Here is a 20,150-nt window from a genome sequence, read left to right as displayed (position 1 = left end):
AACGATCATGACAGACAGAGGCAGCGCAAAGGGGTGAGCTGTCTGCGTGCAGGCAGACAGACAGAGGATTTGGCACAGGACAGAGGAGAATGGACCAATACCACTTTGCTGTCTTTAATATTTCCTGTCTTCTACCTTGTTCATTATTGTTAAATTCACTCTTCGCATTTGTGTGTGACAGACGCATGGGACAACTAGGTAAATACGGAAGAAATGGCGTCCCATATTCGAAGCATTTTTGTCATACATCTGGTTAGGAAGTGCGTGGTACTGTGTGGCCCTCCAGTCACACTGATGAAAAATACTGGCCCCATCTAGCCTTTATGTTTCCCATCCAAACCCGACTGACTGTATATGCTGGGGTTCATTCACAACATTATCCTACCACTATTGTAGATCCATCCATCCATTTTCCGAACCGCTTGATCCTCACTCGGGTCGCGGGGGGTGCTGGAGCCCAACCCTGCTGCCCGTCTTCGGGCAGCAGGCGAGGGACACCCTGAATCAATTGCCAGCCAATCGCAGGGCACAGAGACGAACAACCATCCACGCCCACTCACGCCTAGGGACAATTTAGAGCGTCCAATCAGCCTGCCATGCATGTTTTTGGAATGTGGGAGGAAACCGGAGCACCCGGAGAAAACCCATGCAGGCCCGGGGAGAACATGCAAACTCCACACAGGGAGGGCGGAGCTGGAATCGAACCCAGTACCTCTGCACTGTGAAGCCGACGTGCTAACCACTGGACTACCAGGCCGACCCAATCCCCAAAACGGAACATTTAAGTGTTGAACGGAAGAACCAAACAAATACCGTACTGTATGCAAAGAGACATCTGTGCATTTACATGAATTAAATGCACAAATCAATTTATTGAAAATACTAAAAAGGCAGAATGAATGTTCCAGGTGAGCATGATAAGCTTCAGTCAGATTCAAGAATGTAAAACTAAATTCACAAAGATACACAGTGACTTCATGATACTTTGGCTGATGTGACATACCTCTCTTGGAAGCGGAGCATCGAGTTACCAGCTACATGAGAAGGTTTTTTTTCCAAACAGTCAAATAAGACCACATTTTCTTCAGTAAACATGTAAAATACAAAACATTTTCTATTTCCAAAAACGATTGGATATATTTGTAGAGATACATGTAACATCACACCAAACAAAGTCAAGCCAACTTTCCTGAAGAGCTGTGTACTGAGCTCTTTTGCGGCTAAACAGAAAAACAAGAATCCACCATTAAATGTGGACAAATGCAAGTGCATGCCAGTAAAACTTGGACTTGTGACCATCAGATATCCAAACATTCAAAATTACTCACGATGATTACACAGAGGCAAATGTGTTACGTATCAAGAAAGAAAGGCTAACATGAAGAGATTTCGAAAAATATGATGAACAAAACAAAATGATAAAACTGCACAACTTGGGAGAGACTGGTGACAGGTATTGCAGTGAGGGAAAAGGAACAATATGGTTTCATCAAGTGTAGTACTCTGTGGGGTGGCAATTAGAACTTTAGTCATGACAGTAGCAGAAAACGGTTGAAGATATGTCCACATGACTCTCTTGTGAAAGTTAACCTTTGGCTTTTCAACACAATTTTGCACGAGTCCATGCTCTGTGGGTATCACCAGTGCGTGAAAAGCTCATCTAGTCTCAATGCATGGCATCCGTTTATTTGGGAGGGCGAGGTGCTGAGGACAATTGATGGGAAACTAAAGACCACAGCGTTAAGAGGAGGCTGAGATTTTGTAAAAAAACGCATAGCTCCCCCGACAAGTTTTGCTGTTTGCACTCCGGTCAAACCTGTAAAACAGAAAAATCAACCAGGTCATTAAAAACTGATTTTGAAGCCGAATATATTTTTCGATGTTATTGTTGTGGGCAGAAAACACGACCGCCAACGGATTATGGATTTGAAATTCTTACATTGTAACTAGTTGCCATTCACTTGCATTGACGGTGTTCCTCCGTGGTCGATCGCTGCTCTTTCTCTACTGCGATTCTCTCGTTCTTCATCTTCCTCATCCCGTTCCTCATTGCCACTGTGGTTCTTACAATATAGTCTAAAACAAAGGGGGATTTGTAACTAACACTGAACAATAACAATTCATCCCCCACAAAGCTGTGGCTCAAAGCAGCGTTAGGAATGGACTGTGCAAGCATTTTACTAGACGAGAAATAAGACTGGTCTTAACAGTGCTCACTTGTAGATTCCGCGTGCCATGTTCTCAATGTACTTTGCTTTGTCCTGCAGACCGCAGTGATAGTGGTAAGTCTTCACACAGGCTTTGATCTCACAGCCAATGGTTGCACCCAGCTGGGTGCAAAGTGTGCATTTCTTCAAATACAACAAGACAACCACAAATTCTGATTAGATAATAATCGGCTACTTTCACAGTTGTTCATCAAAAAAACGGAGAAAGAATTTTTTTTCAACCATTCTTTTCCCTCTCTTTATCTCTTGGATTACGGTTTTCACATCAAAGTTCCCGAATTCCGCCCGTGACGTGGTGGTCAGCTGAACTGTCCCAGACGAAAAAAGCTGTAAAGCCAGAAGAGAAGATGCGGTAACACAGCACCGCCACTTAACTTCACTGCAACAACCTTAATGGCACACGAACACACACACACACACACACACACACACGCAAGCATACACACTTGGATGTACACGCACACAGACCTTACCATGCATTTGTAGTGAGCAGCCACTTTTTTGGAGTTATCGGTATGAAGTACGCCCCTCGTTTCGTTTTCTTCATCACCAGCATGGCAGAAGCCACAGCGCTGCCCGCCATCAGCCGGACTGGCCCTAAGAGGTGACCTCTCCCGCTATGACACACAGTACAGCACATAGACACCGCTGAGAGACCACCTAACAGTCAACCCACCATGCAAGTGAATGTGAGGCACACTGGAAATGACCTTGTGTGCAGGGAAGTCGCCTTACATGTGAGGAAGTCTCCTCATCTGCAGCCTGGGAGGAGGTGGAGCGGGTGTCTTCTGACTGGCCACGAACCTTGCTTCTGCCCTTCTCAAATCTTCCTCTGCCCCTATTTTGTGGCGGTGAGGAGTCTGAGTCATTGGCCACACCTTCCTCTTCGTCTAAAAACAAACAAAACATTGGAGAGAGACCTTTAGAAAATGGATCAAACAACTTATTCATAAATATTGCACAAGTGAAGTGCGGGGGGGGGGGGGGGGGAGTGCATGGAGTAGACATTACAAAAAATACAATTAACATTGTGGACAGACTTACCTTCGATGCCATCTCGAGAAGCATCCCGATGTTTGCGGCAGTAAACTCTACAATTGAGAGAAGGTAGTAGTTCAATAGTTAAATGAAATGATGTATATTTTAAAGAGGTCTAAAAGGTGTCTAAAGGGAAAGTAACTTACAGGTAAGTTCCTTGTGACGCATTCTCTTTAACCTGGGCTTTGTCCTTTACAGCGCAGTAATAGTGGTAAGTCCTCCGGCACGTATTCACATCACAGCCAATAGTAGCACCCGGCCGGTGACATGATGAACACATCTGTAGCGAGGCCTTCATTATTACTTTCAAAGTAAAAATAAATTCCCTTTTTCCTAACAAGTTGGAAAATTGTAATTTTAATGGGTTGGATAACATACACTCATGCTAAATGATTGAATGGTTGCAGGTAAGTATAACTGGGACAGCATTACCGGTGGGCATGACTGGATTGCTGCAGGATGTAAACTACAATTTATGACAATATGAAAAAAAAAAAAAAGTTCCATTGTGAAATAAACTAGTTGCTTGGGGGATTAATACAAAAAAAGAGCAGGTGTGACATTTTGCTTTCTGTATTTCGGGAAAGTCTGTGGTTATATTATCAGGCATAGTCAGGTTCAGAGGTTGCCGAGGCAAATATTCAGGCGTGGGGAGAGTTCGGTGAGGCCATGAAAGCCGACTTTCGGACTGCTTGGAGGAATTTCTGGTCCATCATCCGACATTTCAGGAGGGAGAAGCAGTCCACCATTAACACTGTTTCTAGTGGGGATGGGGTGCTGGTGGCCTAGATTCGGGACATTGCGACTCGGTGGGCAGAATACTTCGAAGACCTCCTCAACTCCACCAACATGCCAGGGCTCTCCTATCCATCTGAAGTCACCGACATGGTTAAAGAGCTCCTCGGGGGCAAAGCCCCGGGGGTGGATAAGACAAAGCTCTCGATTTACCACTCGGTCGATCTACGTTCCCGCCTTCACCTATGGTCATGAGCTATGGGTCGTAACCGAAAGAACGAGATCCCGGATACAAGCGTCCGAAATGAGTTTCCGCCGCAGGGTGTCCATGCTCTCTTAGAGATGAGAAGCTCGGCCATCCAGGAAGGGCTCAGAGTCGAGCCACTTCTCCACGTCGAGAGGTGCCAGATGAGATGGCTCGGGGATCTGATTAGGATGCCTCCTGGACGCCTCCGTGGTGAGGTGTTCTGGGCATGTCCCACGAGCAGGAGGCCCCAGGGATGACACAAGACACGCTGGAGAGACCATGTCTCCCAGCTGGCTTGGGAACGCCTCGGGATCCCCCGAGAAGAGCTGGAACAAGTGGCTGGGGAGAGGGAAGTCTGGGTTTCCCTGCTAAAACTCTTGCCCCTGCGACCCGACTCCAGATAAGCGATAGAGAATGGATGGATGGGGGGGATTTATCAACAAGTGACGACCCTTGGATCAATGGTGAGTCTGCATATAAAATGGTACCGAACGCTGGACAATCAATCTAAGAACCCCTTATTGAAACTGGTCTCTTTAAAAAGATTAACTCACAAAAACACAAAAAAGAACAAATAAAAGTTAACCCTTTGAGGCTGGCTGGGCTGCGCTCTCATAATGTACAGGACACTAAGATCTCACACATCTTTAAGTTTTGTGATATTTCCGATGAAATTTCAGAACCGAACGGGTAGATATTCAAATTTGGAGTGTTCTCTGTTCCGCTTTACCACCGCCTTTGTTAATGCAGTGTTTAAAAAAAGACTCACCAATTTGTTTCCCCTTTTGATCTCCTTCTTGACATCTTCAACAGAAAATCCTCCAATGTTTTCATTATCTGAGTGTGATGACACCAGTGCAGAGGAGAAAAGCTATGCCACAAACACGAAAAAAATAAATAAATAAACATTATTAGTGCAGTCTTGGATCCACCATCCAAAGAAAACCATTCCACATTTCATGTCTTGCCAGTGACTTTCGTAAACTAATGATTGGAAAAATAATGGTATAACAACATTTGGACATTTCACTCTTGCAGTCAATGCATACCATTTTCCCTCTTTGGGTGCAAAATTAAGTAGGATGCCATCGACTCGGAAAACACCATAAATGTAAGACAATGCCAAACTACATGACAAATGCTAGAGACTGAGACAGAGGCCACGGCCACTAATAATAATATAATAAAGAAAGCGTCAAAGTGATAACATATTGGGTTTGGTCCATTTTTTTTTTTGTGAGTGCAGTTTTGTTTAATTTTTAACAATCATTTAGCACTTTCACCTTTATTGCATCTAGACTACCTGCCTGTAGCTGCTTTGTTAATTGGTGACTCGTTAGTGTACAAAGTGCAGCAGACATCAGAAATTCCATGTAAAAATATACAGCGTCCTACCTCACTTCTCTCTCACACTCACTTATATTAATTAAGTTCAACCGTGACTTTCTTCTTCGGCTCTAATCCTAATGTTGGTGGTGCTATCTGCATGTGTGATGTCACAACTACGTGACACAACAAATTCATAATAAAATTGATGCCAACGCTTAATCATCAATTTTATCAACTTTTTGCATCCCTATAATTGTCTTCAATGCCTGCGGGCCTTTAGCCATAGGCATTGACTCTTTTTTGTGTGTTTGTTTAGTTTAGTGTTAGATCCCGCCAGTAACAGTTCCATTAATAGCAATATTGTAAATTACCGTTTATATTCTGTGTCATATTCCACATAAGGATGAACAGTATATTTATCTCCCAGTATACAGTAGCTTTTACAACATCCAAAGATTCATCTTCAACAAAAACATGTTAACAAAATCCATGTAGGTTAGATATGCATTTAAATGGTGATTGAATAACCCCCCTGCCGCCCTCCCCCCAAAAAAATATTCCCTCTGTAATTATGTAATAATGTTGGTGTGGGTTAACGTAGTTTCTCCAGTCACATGCTACAAGTAAAAAGACCACTATGCTGTGCTTACCATGCACTTGTGGTGGGCTGCCACCTTCTGGCTATCAGACACTAGCAGCTGCCCGCAGTCTTTTTCCCTGCTGGTTCGGCAGAAGGCGCATTTAGGGAGGCGAGCTGCAGCACTTTTCCTCTGCCCAGACATGATCTGGAGCGCTGAGAGCGGATGAGTTTCCAACGAAAATCAAACAACGGAAGTGAAAAAGACCAGCTGGATTAGAAGGGCTTTATAACAACTCATCCTCATCAGTAATACTGCTTCAATCGTAAGATGAGCGATAAATTTAAGTCTGAGGAAAAAAGCCAAAGATACAACTGGAACCCAAACTTTGAATGAGTAGAATAAACTCTAAAAAGATACTAAGACAACAAAATAAGAGCAATGCATCCAAAAGACAAACTTGTAGAGTTGTGGTCCATACAGATGCTGAATCATCTCCTCTTGCATAACATATTTAGTACATCTGTGACATATAATGAAATATGTATAGATTAAAGGTTTCTCAAATGACCATTTGAGGAATATTGTTTGTGTATGATGGCAGTGATAGTTTATTATATCGGCACAGCAGAGGCCTGTGGATGCAACACCAGGAGTCAGCCTAAGTATAATTATGTTAAACTAGGCAAAATCAGGACCAATCCAATTATATCAAATATATTATACATACAGTACATACACACACAGTATATATGAGGACTACCTATGCATATATCATTCTGAATGATGCAATACATTTTGCTGACACAAGCTACCCAGTATTTATGAGTCCTGCATATGTATCAAATCGGACTCATTTTTGCATCCACTGTCTGTAAAAGTATGATTTTAACATAAATGGGACATTTTAGAACACGGTGTCTTTTATTTTACGCTTTAAAATATTTCAAGATTACGTAGTTCAATTATTATACGAATACATTTTATTTAATAATAAATTAAAATGACACATTAATTAAGCATTTATGAAAAAATTAAAACCACTTCTGTCAACAAGGGACAGTTCAATCTCTATTTTTTTCCCAGGGATGGTGTGTTTAAAACGCTGCTAAACGAGGTCGATGGAAGTAATCCACGTAAACATTTCAAGATGAGACTCGCCATTAACGTCAAAATCAAAGTGAAGATTTTTTTTCTTACTTATGACAAACAATGTACTGCGACGCCTACAACGAGCCATTACTGCCATGATAGCAGAGCCACCATCGCCTCACTGCGGCGGCTACAGCGGCGTGCAAACACACAATAAGCCCATGGAACCGACACTTAATCAAGTCTTATTACAAAGTCAACTGATCGCTAAACAATCCTGATCAATGAACATTTCGGCATATTCCACGGCGAACAATGTGAGGAATATGTGGCCGCAGTAAATGAAACGAGGAAACTCCCCTCGATTTCTTCCCCCAAAGTTTTGAATTAAAGGGGGTGTGTATATCCTTCGCAGACAAACTAGCTACAAACTGGTGATTTTGGGGGAACTGGGAACGTTTCAACGCCTCGAAATGTTTTACAAGGCCCGAGTTTAAAATAATAAATAAAGAAAGAAAAAGGCCCAGGTATGAAAAGAGGACTTTATGTTTCGGTGGTAGTGTGAAGCGCAAAAGCAGCGAATATTTCCCTTTAAATGCGGGATCTAGTCATGACAGGCGCGGGTCTTTGCAAACCGCTTCGAAAGCAAAGAGCGCCATACGTGATGTATCTCTGAGAAGAGAGCAGCTTGGCTTGAGCGCCAGCACATCGGCCTCGAACCACAGCAGGCCACGAAACACACTGGCTGCCTCGCAAGGCCGTGATACAAAGGTCTTACCTGCCAACTATTATCTTACGGCGCCAAGAGGTTAAGAAAAGGGAAAGTGTGGCGAGTGGCGACTGAATTTCTCCCCGTCCTTCACAAGTGATCGTGTGCATTCCCCACTTAACCACGGTGAAGCTAGTAACCGAGGCCTTACATTCGCTACTTCCGGACGTGGCTTTCAGAATAAAAGCACAGGTGACGAGTTGCAATCTGGACTTTGGATATGTGAAAATAAATATGGTTTGGTCGACACGGATGCAAGATACTTCACTATGTTACGGTATATTGTACAGTATGTGGAACCAGAGCCGCTGCAGGTAACCACACTTGATCATCCATGTTTGTAATAATGACATCGCAATCTCATATAAAATTAACAACTGTAATTGGGAGTAGGTACTGTATATTCGAATGTGAAAAAAAAACGTTTATTTATTTCAACAGTTCATTTTAAAAAGTGAAATTCATAAATTAAAAAAGATCAATGGCAAATTGTGCATTTGGTTTCTGGTAACTTGGTACTAACTCTTTCGTTTCATAATCACATTACAATCGTATGCCTGTAATTTAATGTTAAATTATGATTTCTTAATTTGTAAAAGTGTGACGAAAGGTGCATTCACATTTCAGATTTATTTTTCGGTCCGGTGGTGTAAAATGTTTTGGTTTAGTTTTACTTTCAATTTCTTATTTAGGGTCATGCACAATTGAAAGTGCCTGGTCCCATATCACCAACATGTCTCACGTGACATGGTTCCAAACCCATATCACTATTCTGAGCAAGTTTAGGAGCATTTTATTTACCCCTAAAAAAATAACTTAAAGCTCTACATTTTCAAAGTGGGCTTGTTTGCAACAACCCCACACCCCAGCACCATAGTCCAACACGAGACAAAGGCATAATTTGTGGTGATGATTCTGTGCAGGTATTGAAGTCTAGATGGCGTCAAGCCTGAACTTTATTAATAACAGGTCCGAGGTCTCTCCCTACTGATTCAGATAATGCTTTTATAACAACAAAACTAAGATATTTGTACCTTTTAGAAAACGACCAAATGTTATCAACAAAATGAAATTCAAAGTTTGTCAACTTAGGCCCTTGTTTACTGAAATGTATCACTTGTGGGGGGTTTTCATAGTTTATCTTCATTCTCATTCTATTCCACCATGAATAAACAACTGTCAACATTTTTTAAACGTCAGATTTGTTTTCTGCAACCAGTATTATATCATCTACACACAGCAAAATGCAGTTTCATGTGACAAGAAACATAAATGGTAATAATAAAACCTGAAGACCAAGAAGAAAAAAAACCTCGAGGCATCAAGTCTCAGACAATTTAGCACCAAAACTCATTGGGACATGCAAACCCCTCCAACCACAGTAAGGTGACGGCTCATGGAGGGGAAGCCGGTTATTGTTTTGTCACTTTTGCGGCATAACATTTTATTAAAACTGAAGTAAAATAAAAAACTCTTCCTCGAAAGAATTCTGGGTCATTTGAGTTTCAGATGGGAGCATAGCTGAAGTGTGGGGAAATGGCGCAAAAGAGGTGGGGCCAGAGAGCACTTCTGAGAATTGGGACATGCGACATACTCGCACCTTCGACTGGAACACGCGATTGGGGGCACACGGGTTCGGACATTGAGATTGCGTTCGACGCCAGTCTTCGTAGAAACGCCTCCTGCGCCTTGACGGACGGCAAAATAACGATTTGTGCCTGCTGAAACCGTTGAAACTCTTGTAAAGCATATAGTCCTGTAGCCATTTACATAAGCGATTAATGTATCTTCTGAAATTGTCATATCTTGCTGTGCGGCCGGATGTACTAATAGACAATGGCGTAAAACAAACTTGACGTTTGCTTTGCGCAAACATAGGACGGAATGTATAAAAAAATCCGTCAGTTAGCATCATAAGCAAGTTTTACCTTCGCCATTACAATGCGTCTTGTCCCCCCGGTGTGAGCGTAACATCTCCTACCAGGGACCCAGCCAGGGACAAAAAATGGTATGCGTCCAGAGTTTAAAAAGCTTTTAAATCAGCTCCATTGTAAGAGGATTGAAAACATAATGATAAATGTCTTGTGCTGTGAATCCGGCAAAGTCGGCGATTTGATTAAAAGGGTGAACACAGTCGTTAAAGTGGTGGATGCCATGGATAGATAGGCAAAATGAACTTATACAGCCGGTAAATCGCAAAATCGCTCCGTTTTCGGTCCACTTCGATTTGGCAGTCATTAAACTTTGCTGTTCGTCATGGCACACTCACGTGATCACGTGACGTAGCTGCAGCGGGTCAGTACTCCCCCCGTGTGGCCAAGGCGGCACACCAGAAGGAACACCATTAAATAAATGCGACGTGACTAAAAAGTGGGAATTCTTTTTAATTCAAATTATGTTATTACTGTATCAAATGCTTTCATAAAAAGCCTTTTCTTTTTAGTAAAATATAACAAGTCTTTTCACGGGGAAGGAAAATACATTATTTGACCCGCATAATAATAAATCATCAAAATTCATCAAAAAGGTGACAACCAGATCACTGGACTCGCTGTTTGTTTCAGCGCCAAGCAAGCACACTCCGCCCCTATCCCCACCGCCCTCCCTTATGTTTCCATGTTGTGCCGTCGCATGTGACTGAGCAAGGCGAAAAAATCAGTCCGTCCACCCACCAGCACACACAATGCATGGATCCACAGATATGAAGCAGCTCAACGGAATCGCTCACAAAAACCTGTATCCAAAACCATGTTCTGGTTTACCTACAGGCTTTGGGGAATGTTTAATTCCTCACACTTTATTATATTTTTGCCAATGTTGTTTTTCAGAATGATAAAAGAAGTGCATTGAAGGGAATAAATGTTTTGTCTTTGTATTTGGACTCCCTGAATTTACATTACACTTGAAAAAATGTTCTTTTTAAAATGTTTTATCATATTTGTGATGAATAATTTGATGACTTTTTTACAATTCAAATCCATGAAAGAAGTGCAATAAAGTGGGATTTTTAAAAGTAAATTTTTGTCTAGCAGTTTTTGCACAGTACCTGAAAACGTTTTCTGGTCACGGTGATACTTTTGTGCACTTTGTTCAATAATAAAAATAGCCACACATGACAATGTACGGGGGAAATGTATTTTCTATTCACCAATAAAATGTCCTAATAATTATACCCTGGCTTTGAACCAGTTAATAATAATAATACAAAACATCACAGAAACATTTAAAGATTGTAAAGATTAATTGACATTTAGTAATTCGAAAGATTTAGCGTCCTTAATTATTGGAAATTACCGGTATTGGATGGCCCTGTGTCAGATCGATTCCAAAATAGCACACATAACACTACAGTTGTTACTCATTAACCAGAAACACGGATTTAGATGTACTTGATCACAGTTATATAACACATTCTTGAAACATTGTCACGATAAACGGATCCGCCCAAACATAATACTGTACTGTATAAATAATCCCCGAAACAAATTTTCGTCAAGAGGGGACGGTGGCCGAAAAAAAATGTGCCGTATTCCTAACATGATTGGCTAAAATCGATGTCAGTCATCGTAGGGGTAAAACAAGCCCACCTAGCGTCCCCGGGAATAGGAGAGGGGAGATCGTGAGAGGACGACGATGCTTGCAACTGCACTGCAGTCATTCAGGGAAATGAAGTTGTCAGTCTGGCCAGCCATCTGCTTGAAACTAGTCAGTTAGCTAGTTAGGTGACAGCCGGTCAAGAGTAGCGAGGTTTACATTCATAAGCACCGCTACGATGGTCGTTCGTCAGAGAATTTTGTAGTCGTATTTTGTTACGAGTCGGGCAAAGAAAGCGACTGATCTGAGATAAGGTTACATTTAAACACAACCTAACAGTGACAACAGGAAAGTAGAAGCAACTCGCTAGCCTACTAGCTAAGCTTTAGCCACCGTGCTTCCTCCAACTTTAAAACTACTCCTCGCATTTGGTCGGTGAGTTTTGACACTTGAGAATCGTTAATCCGTGTTTGGTGTGATCGTCGTTTTCACTGTCCGTGTAGTATAAGCGATTGCTAGTCTCTTGTCACTCGGTCACAAGCTAGCTAAACTTTGGCGATGAACATTGCTGTGGCTCTGACAATTGAATCGTCACGCGAAAAGTGTTTAACTTTAATGAAAAGTTACTAGAGGAAGTTGATGTCGTCGCTTGCTAGGTGTGTTGATCTGGTCTTCAGTAGTTTGTTACAGTGTCGATTTGCCACTAGAATAAGCTAACCAACTCTCGCCGTGGCCTTGTTTCTTAAGGTGTGCGTTTCGCAACTATTACCTAATGCAAGTCACGGTTGTATTCTTTTTTTCTGACAGGTACTGGGTCATCTCATTCAGTCATGCCTTTTCCTTTCGGAAAGTCTCAGAAGAGTCCAGCAGAAATAGTGAGGAGTTTGAAAGAAAATGTGGCATATATGGAAAAGCTGGATGCTGGGGAAAGTAAAAAGTGTGAAAAGGTGACTGTTGGGTGGGGTTGTTTATACTTGGAAATGAATGTCTCTTAATTTTAACTGTGCACTTCTCAGGTGGCAGAGGAAGCTTCAAAAAATCTCGCTTCTCTGAAGGAGGTCCTTTGTGGGACAGGTGACAAGGAGCCTCAGACCGAGGCAGTGGCTCAGCTTGCACAGGAGCTGTACAACACCAACCTTCTCATTTCACTCATTGCAAATTTGCAAAGGATTGACTTTGAGGTAAGATACATGCTTCCCATTGCTTTACTTTACAGTAATCCCTCATTTATCGCGGTGGTTAGGTTCCAAAAAGAACCAGTGATAAGTGAAATCCGTGAAGTAGTCATCTTTATTTTTTTACAATTATTATTTATAAGATACAATGCTGTATTGAATGAAACCAAAGATTAAACCATTTTCAGGCCCAACCATTAATATATATCTATTTTTTTCTTAAACAGGGTAAGAAGGATGTGGTTCATTTGTTCAGTAATATTGTCAGACGGCAGATTGGAACACGCACTCCGACGGTAGAATACATCTCTACACACCAACAGATCCTCTTCATGCTGTTAAAAGGGTAAGTCCCTCTTGTTTGAATCACATCAGAATCATGACTATTAGAGTAATTTAGCCTCTTATTGACACCATGAAATCTTCCCTGACAAAATGACGTTCCCTTGACATGCCTTACAAATTTTAAAGCTACCCACCAGAATATGTTCCAACAACTCCCAGAGAGCGAGCTTGAACTTGTTGCATTTACCTGTGTGACAGACGTATAATTGAAAAAAATGGTTGTCAAAAGCTAGTTATACAGTGGTCTGAAATGGGGTCAGCTTGCGTATTGTGGATGTACAATTTATATTGAGTTAGAATCAGCTGAGGCTGCTGTCTCTAACTGATGGGCTCGTTTGTATGACCTAGATCAATTTGTATGACCTAGATCATCACTGGAGAAATACACTAAATCTCAAGCACAACCTTTTCTTTGAAATTTTGTCTTGAATAAGGTGATTGTGATTTTTTTTTTTAACCTTTGCTAAAGGGGAAATCAGAAGAAGACAGCTGGCTTTATGTGTTGCGTTTTTTAACACATGCTATCATGAAATTGAATGATGTTTCCATCCATCGCCCCTTCTGAACTGCTCATCTAGGTTAAATCATAGAAAACCAAAGGATGATTACTGCATGTGTTTGGAGTTGACACTTCAGATTAAGACTTGACACTACTTTGGAACTGCACTTTCCATTCTTGTTTTGGTATTTTTGTTCAACTATTGCTTGAATCATATTGTATTGCCCACCCAGTACAGGGACAAATGAAGCATATCGCTGTCCTCTGAAAAACGCATGCCCTTTTTTTCATTTTTCACATTTTTTTAAAATTAATGGTTGTCCGAAATGCGGGCACCCCATTAACGTAAAAAATGGGAGAAAAAAATCCCCCAAAAATGGGCATTCGTGTTTTTCACAGCACAATGATATTTGGGACTGCACTACTGCTGTATTGCAATGGGAGCCATTTTATTTTCTATGGTCATCACTCTTTTCCTCACTGGGTACGAATCGAATCCTAAATATGCTCACTGTGCTCAAGGCTTATAAGAGTTGTTGAAGTTGGAGATGTATGCTGGCATCCAATCAGTGGTTAGACTTGCTGTGGTTTTATGGGAATTTAGAGCGGAATTGTACAACTCCAGGGGCATTCAACCTCAGTTGTTACACTATTCATTGCACATTATTACTTTCATTCGAAGAATAAATATGGCTATTGCATGTCAATTACGTAAATTTGCATACCTGACTTGTATGGTGTACAGATATGAGAGTGCAGAAGTGGCTCTGAACTGTGGAATGATGCTGAGAGAGTGTCTTCGCCATGAGCCGTTAGCTCGGACTATACTCTTCTCTGAAGAGTTCTATTGTTTCTTCCGATATGTGGAGCTCTCCACCTTCGACATAGCGTCAGATGCCTTTGCATCATTCAAGGTACGCTGAGATTTATTTTCATTTTTTTTAGTAATCCTGTCTGTTTGGGTAATGCGCATCTTCTAACAACCTTTTTCTGGCAGGACCTCCTCACAAGGCATAAGCTTATGTGTGCTGATTTCTTGGAGACCAATTATGACCGGGTAAATGCTCAAATGCCCTCACTAGAAACAATGTTGTGACTTGATCTAATATTCCTTTTGAAAAATGTCTGCAAGGTATTTACAGAATATGAGAAGCTCCTGCATTCTGACAATTATGTCACCAAGCGACAGTCTTTAAAGGTACCGCCTTCACAGGTTTAACATGAATCAAAGTCGTGCTAGTATTCACTGTCTACAATTAAGATTGGAAACATATTTTCAGCTTCTGGGGGAGCTTTTGCTGGATAGACACAACTTCACAGTGATGACAAAGTACATCAGCCGAGCAGAGAACCTGAAGATGATGATGAACATGTTACGAGATAACAGTCGCAACATCCAGTTTGAAGCGTTTCATGTTTTCAAGGCGAGTAATCCGTTTCTAATTGTTCCGATGTCAGTTTTGCGTTTTTTTTGAACTTGTAAGAAATTCTCTGGTTGGTATTTTCCTGTGATGCTATCTCTAATGCAGTGATGTGTATTTGTTAATTGCTGAAATAAAGCAAGTATTTTCTGATCGTTAAGATGAATAGCATGGGAGTAAACATGCTTAAATAGACATTGGTATTGACGTATCAATTGTCTGCTTAACGGGGAAGTCAACCCCCAAATTTTGACACTAATAAGTTCTTTGTAACCCCACGAGTCGGAACACGGCATTCTGATTAATTTTGTGTTTGTGGAATATGAGTTAAGCAGGAAAATCCACCCGTTTTTGTTCATCTCAGGGTCGACCATTTTGCCACTTGCTGTCGACTGAAAATGACATCACAGTTGCTCAGGTAACGACTAATCATGATTGGTCATTACCTGAGCCCTCATTTCTCACAAATGCAATATTAATCTGAATGCCGTGTGGAGGCGCATAGTGAAGAACATTGACTTCCCCTTTAATGATATGAAATATTCCTCATTGTATCTCTCAGGTGTTTGTTGCAAATCCCAATAAGACTCAGCCAGTGCTGGACATCCTGCTGAAGAACCAGACCAAACTGGTGGAGTTCCTGAGCCACTTCCAGACTGACCGGTCAGAGGATGAGCAATTTTGCGATGAGAAAAACTATCTGGTCAAGCAGATCCGGGACCTTAAGAAGTCCACAGGCCCTGAGGAAGCCTGAGGCTGCAGAATGGAGTGTTCCAAAAGTGGTAGATGCAGTAGTGCCAGCCAGCGTCGAAAGACATGCTTCTGTAAGGCTTAGCGGCTAAGTTCATTACAAAATATAGGAACAAAGTAAAGATGACTTCTGTCTGCTTTTTAGTTTGGATGGGATTTCCATACAGCAACCTGAGTGGGCCAAGAACTCTTATGTAAACGTAGCGCTTCTTACGTGTTGAATTGTCCATTCTTGTATTGTCAGACCTTAAACTGTTACGCTTCCCGATTTTCCTTTTTGCCAGCACAGACCTTAGAATGACAACATCACTCCATTGGCAGCATGAGCTCCAGCAGTAAGACAATGACAGAAACTCACGTGCGTGTGGACTGAAAAACTGTTCATGTTCCAATATGATCTCATCCAACCGCTCTCGTGACACATCTGATTCATTGCCTTATTGTTCATTTTCGCGTTCATTCGAGTATTTAAACAATGTCAAAAGACAGCTTCGGCATGTGGCTCATATTAATAACCTAGTTTGCACATTGTCGTTCTGCGTGCCTAATATGCCGTTTTTAGGCCTTTGTCTGCATTTTGCGCTCGTGGAGGTCAGTGACGAGAGTACCAATGCGTTTGTTGGCCAGCACAGCAAGAGAAAATCAAAACAGCAGAGGAATGAATTGATTTGTGAAGGTGGTTTTAGCCAGCGCTCGGCGGAGCTGGCATGCCTGAAATGGAAACGAGGCATCAGATAGCGCTGCGGGGTAACACCCATCCCTGCGCCATCCACACAATGACCAATTGATCTCACTGGGAAGACCCTGTTCCATCCTCACATTGTCATGTATATAGTATGAGGGCCACACTCAAATGACCACGCACTAATAAAGCCATTCTGAGATTACAGTTGGAAATATTTACACAGTAAGGTCAAAACATTTGAATTAGGTCATCATTTCAAAATAGAACATCACATTACACTTGACAAGTTTTAATCACCTGCAATGTTGTACCACGTGAATGCTATTGCCACGATGTGCATTTTATTGTAATTAAAAAAAATTTTTTTTGGATTTGTTCAACCAGAAATGTTCTCACCAATATTCAATAATATTACTTGGTCAAATATGACAGACCTCCATCTTCTGGTCTCAGACTCAGGCGTTTTAAGTTTGAGGGAATTTGGACACAAACACGAGGAAATTACATCTCCCGTCCTGAACTGTTTTTGATAATATGTTATTTCTGTAATATCACATCAATCTTAAATTTTCCCTTGTAACCCCGCCCCCCCCCACCCCCCGGGGGGCCTTACCACTCCTCATATGTCCTCTTACAAACAACGATAAACGAAAAGACCTCTCACTGATAGCAGGCAAATTGTGGAAAGTTAAGATGGCATTAATCCGCTGCTGCTGCAAAGGATGCACCACAAGTATTTATACAAACATACAGAAGTCATATGCCAAAGTCTGTTTTCTAATCAGTTAGCATGAAGATTTTGTTTTCAAAAGGGCTTGCTTTGTTTCATGAATTGAACTTGATTCAGAAAAATGGAGACGATAGGAAATTTAATATAAAATCATGCTTTGTTTGAACTATCTAACTAGGATTCTTTGGCAAATATGTTTAATTTTACACACACACGCAATGCACAGGGTCAAATGTCTTTGTGATACTTTTTTTTAAAAATATGATTGTAATATTGCATTTGTTCCACCGTGATGCATTTTTTTGAAGCATTTAATCAAGAGGGACTATATGATATGATAACGAGTGGAGAATATATAAATTTCCTCACAGTCATTTAATTTGGTGTATCTGCTTGACTTCAGCCATTGGGACGAAAATGTTAAATTTCAGGATGCACTTTCTAGGTGCACAATCCTAACTATGGAAAATACCTCAAACGTTTAAAAATTCCTTTTTTTTTCTCCTTTGCATTCCCTAACATTTCAATTGCTGTGGTTTGTATGTGTGCATTATGTGATCTATCTACGTGGTCAAACTTGAACAGGGTTTTTCTTTGTGGCAAACATTTAAAAACTATTTTATTGGGTGGTGCCACATGGACGCTACTTCATAATGAATTACCATGTGGGACCTTTAGAGTGAGTGATAGCTTATTTAAAGATGTTAAATGGATTGTCGCGGTCACGTTCATTTCAGTAATTCTACATTTTTAAACCAAAGCCTTTCTAATACGGAGACAAATACAATTCCGTTCTCCTAATTTTTATAATGTGCATCGATTATCATAGGTAACTATAAGGCCAAGAACACCCACATGGGATATATTCTGTTTGAATATCCATTTTAAATCATCCAATATACACAATAGTTACTAAGTGTGTATAGTACAGGCATCTCCCTGTTATACAGTCACTTACCGAGAGGGAACTCCTCGTATTATTTGGCACCTTGTTTATATTGTGCTAAAAAACATTTCATGTTTCTTGAATCCTACCTCCAACTGCGACTACAGACAGTAAATCACTGGCAAGATCATGACATGAAGTCCTTGATTGTTATACTATAGAGCAAGACAATAATATGCTGTATAGTCTTCTAATTATGGACGTGACTGTATATTTCCTGATTCCGGTTATATTTGATGCCGTCTCCCCTATTTAATCATGAACAGACTTAATTTGGGTGGAATTCTCTGTACATTTATAAAGAAGTGTGAACGCATTCATTAATAAACTTTGTTGCAATCGAACCGCATATGATCTCCAGATTGTTTCATATTCACAAAATTGCAGAAGTCTTGAGGTTCACGTTTGCAAATAAACGCTGTTCCGGTGAATTCATATTTAACATGCTGCATGTCGACCTGACTTAAGAGTTCTTCAGGATCACGTGACACAAACCTACGGAGCTGTCGCGAACATTGGGACTCTGTGGGTGGACGGTTACAAAAACGTCTCCGTTGGTGTACCCGTAGTTGTCGGGACATCACTGACCTCTCACATTTTGTTCAAACATGACAGTCATAGTCAAGTCAATTCATCTTGTATAGGTTGTGAAATATGTTGGAATCTTTACAACTTTGAATTTTGGAAAATTGACTAGGTTTGCCAGTGATTTAGTAATTATTTTTCCCCTTTGTAACCGAATCAATTTGCCTCTCTCGTAACGCCCAAATCAACATTTATGGGATAATAGGTTCAAGAGTAATTGTGTATCAATGTTTACACTCTCATGACTTCATTATGTAAAGTTACTGAGCGTTTGCCTTAATTGTCTCCCTTGTTTGCCAGCATATTTACTTGAGTTGGAAGCAATCACCTCCTCCCCCTCCCAGGCTTGGGGCAGGCCTGTTCAAAAAACTTCTGACACACACTCCATCTTGCTAGGAGGGAACCAACACAAAGACTGCTCTCTCTTATCTCTGAGCACTTTGTTTTTTGAATACTTACTATACCCGAAATGTTTACCGCGTGTACTTGAGTGATTCCACCGGCAAAATGGTCCCTGGTTTTTGAACCGCACTGAAGTTTGTGCAACAAGTTAGTCTATCTGCAGGTCAATTCAACACGTGGATTTCATTTGAGTAATTGTTCCAAATGCCACAGTCATTGAATAATGCAAATATGGGGCTCCGGCGTGACCACGATCTACGTCGTGTCCACACCGCGCCAGCAGGGAACATGCAGAGTGGGAATGTAGGTCAAAGTTCGACCCGGGAAAGAGGCAAGTTAGGCAACGCTGGTTCCCACAATAATGAGATGGGCGAAGGGGGAAGGGAGGGGGGTTGCACCGAGCTTCTAACGGCTTGTGGGCGGACAAGAAATAGTAGTGATGATATCTACGCGTAAATGAGGCGGGCTCCTGCAGACGGAGCAGAAGGGTATGTGGGGGCAGGGTTTACAAGGGTGAGAGGTCACAAGTCTCTCTTGGGCTGCTGCTTTTACCGGCAAACAGATCAATGCAACCACGTTGCCGGAATAAAAAGAATACGCCCCGACGCTCTTTATTGCCGTCGTATTTTTTCCCGTTTGTTTGGCTTGTTTACAAGAGGTCTTTTGGTGGCGATTTACACCCTCGAAGATTTCGTCGCCGGCGCGTCCACCCCACCCCCACAAACAGGAAAAACTACTATAAAGGTGCTCTCGCGATTTCATGCATGACAAAACGTTTTGTTTGTGCCAAAAAAGGGTCGCGCAGGTTGCAACATCTGTGGCCAAGGCTGAGTGGAGTGGAGTGGAGCTCGCGGCTCTGCACGATGAACCAGGCTTGACTTTCCTTCTTTTCCACCCTCGTGCAACCAACTCAAGGTAGGCTGCTCTATCTCACGCGTGTCCCATTCATTGACGAGACCGTTGGTCGTTAAAGTAATGCGATGCATTGGTGTTTTACAAACAGTGTATTTATATCACTACAACTTTACGTGAAGCATGTTTTGAAGTCGCGGTACATTAAGT

General features: G+C 41.5%; 2 protein-coding genes across 2 annotated transcripts; one reads left to right on the top strand and one right to left on the bottom strand.

Moving 5' to 3' along the window:
* Positions 1-818: 818 nt before the first annotated feature.
* On the bottom strand, positions 819-8,175 carry phf6 (PHD finger protein 6). Its single transcript, XM_086138855.1, has 11 exons — positions 8,026-8,175; positions 6,228-6,370; positions 5,018-5,119; positions 3,413-3,546; positions 3,273-3,319; positions 2,964-3,118; positions 2,702-2,845; positions 2,451-2,555; positions 2,218-2,351; positions 1,940-2,076; positions 819-1,816 (listed from the first exon to the last, which is right to left on the bottom strand). Exons 2-10 carry the CDS (start codon positions 6,357-6,359, stop codon positions 1,947-1,949), a joined length of 1,083 nt encoding a protein of 360 aa, XP_085994981.1. The 5' UTR covers positions 6,360-6,370; positions 8,026-8,175; the 3' UTR covers positions 819-1,816; positions 1,940-1,946.
* A 3,378-nt stretch (positions 8,176-11,553) lies between these two features.
* cab39l1 (calcium binding protein 39, like 1) lies at positions 11,554-18,450 on the top strand. The gene is made up of 9 exons (XM_086138842.1): positions 11,554-11,985; positions 12,358-12,497; positions 12,567-12,731; positions 12,953-13,071; positions 14,315-14,483; positions 14,567-14,626; positions 14,702-14,767; positions 14,850-14,993; positions 15,553-18,450. Exons 2-9 carry the CDS (start codon positions 12,381-12,383, stop codon positions 15,742-15,744), a joined length of 1,032 nt encoding a protein of 343 aa, XP_085994968.1. The 5' UTR covers positions 11,554-11,985; positions 12,358-12,380; the 3' UTR covers positions 15,745-18,450.
* The last annotated feature ends 1,700 nt before the right edge of the window (positions 18,451-20,150 follow it).

This window comes from Hippocampus guttulatus, chromosome 2 (assembly GCF_054856545.1).
Source record: "Hippocampus guttulatus isolate MCC_2025c chromosome 2, RoL_Hgut_1.0, whole genome shotgun sequence".
Taxonomy (NCBI): Eukaryota; Metazoa; Chordata; class Actinopteri; order Syngnathiformes; family Syngnathidae; genus Hippocampus; species Hippocampus guttulatus.
The sequence above is the reverse complement of the archived record's forward strand: the minus strand, read 5'-3'. Positions and strand labels throughout refer to the sequence as shown.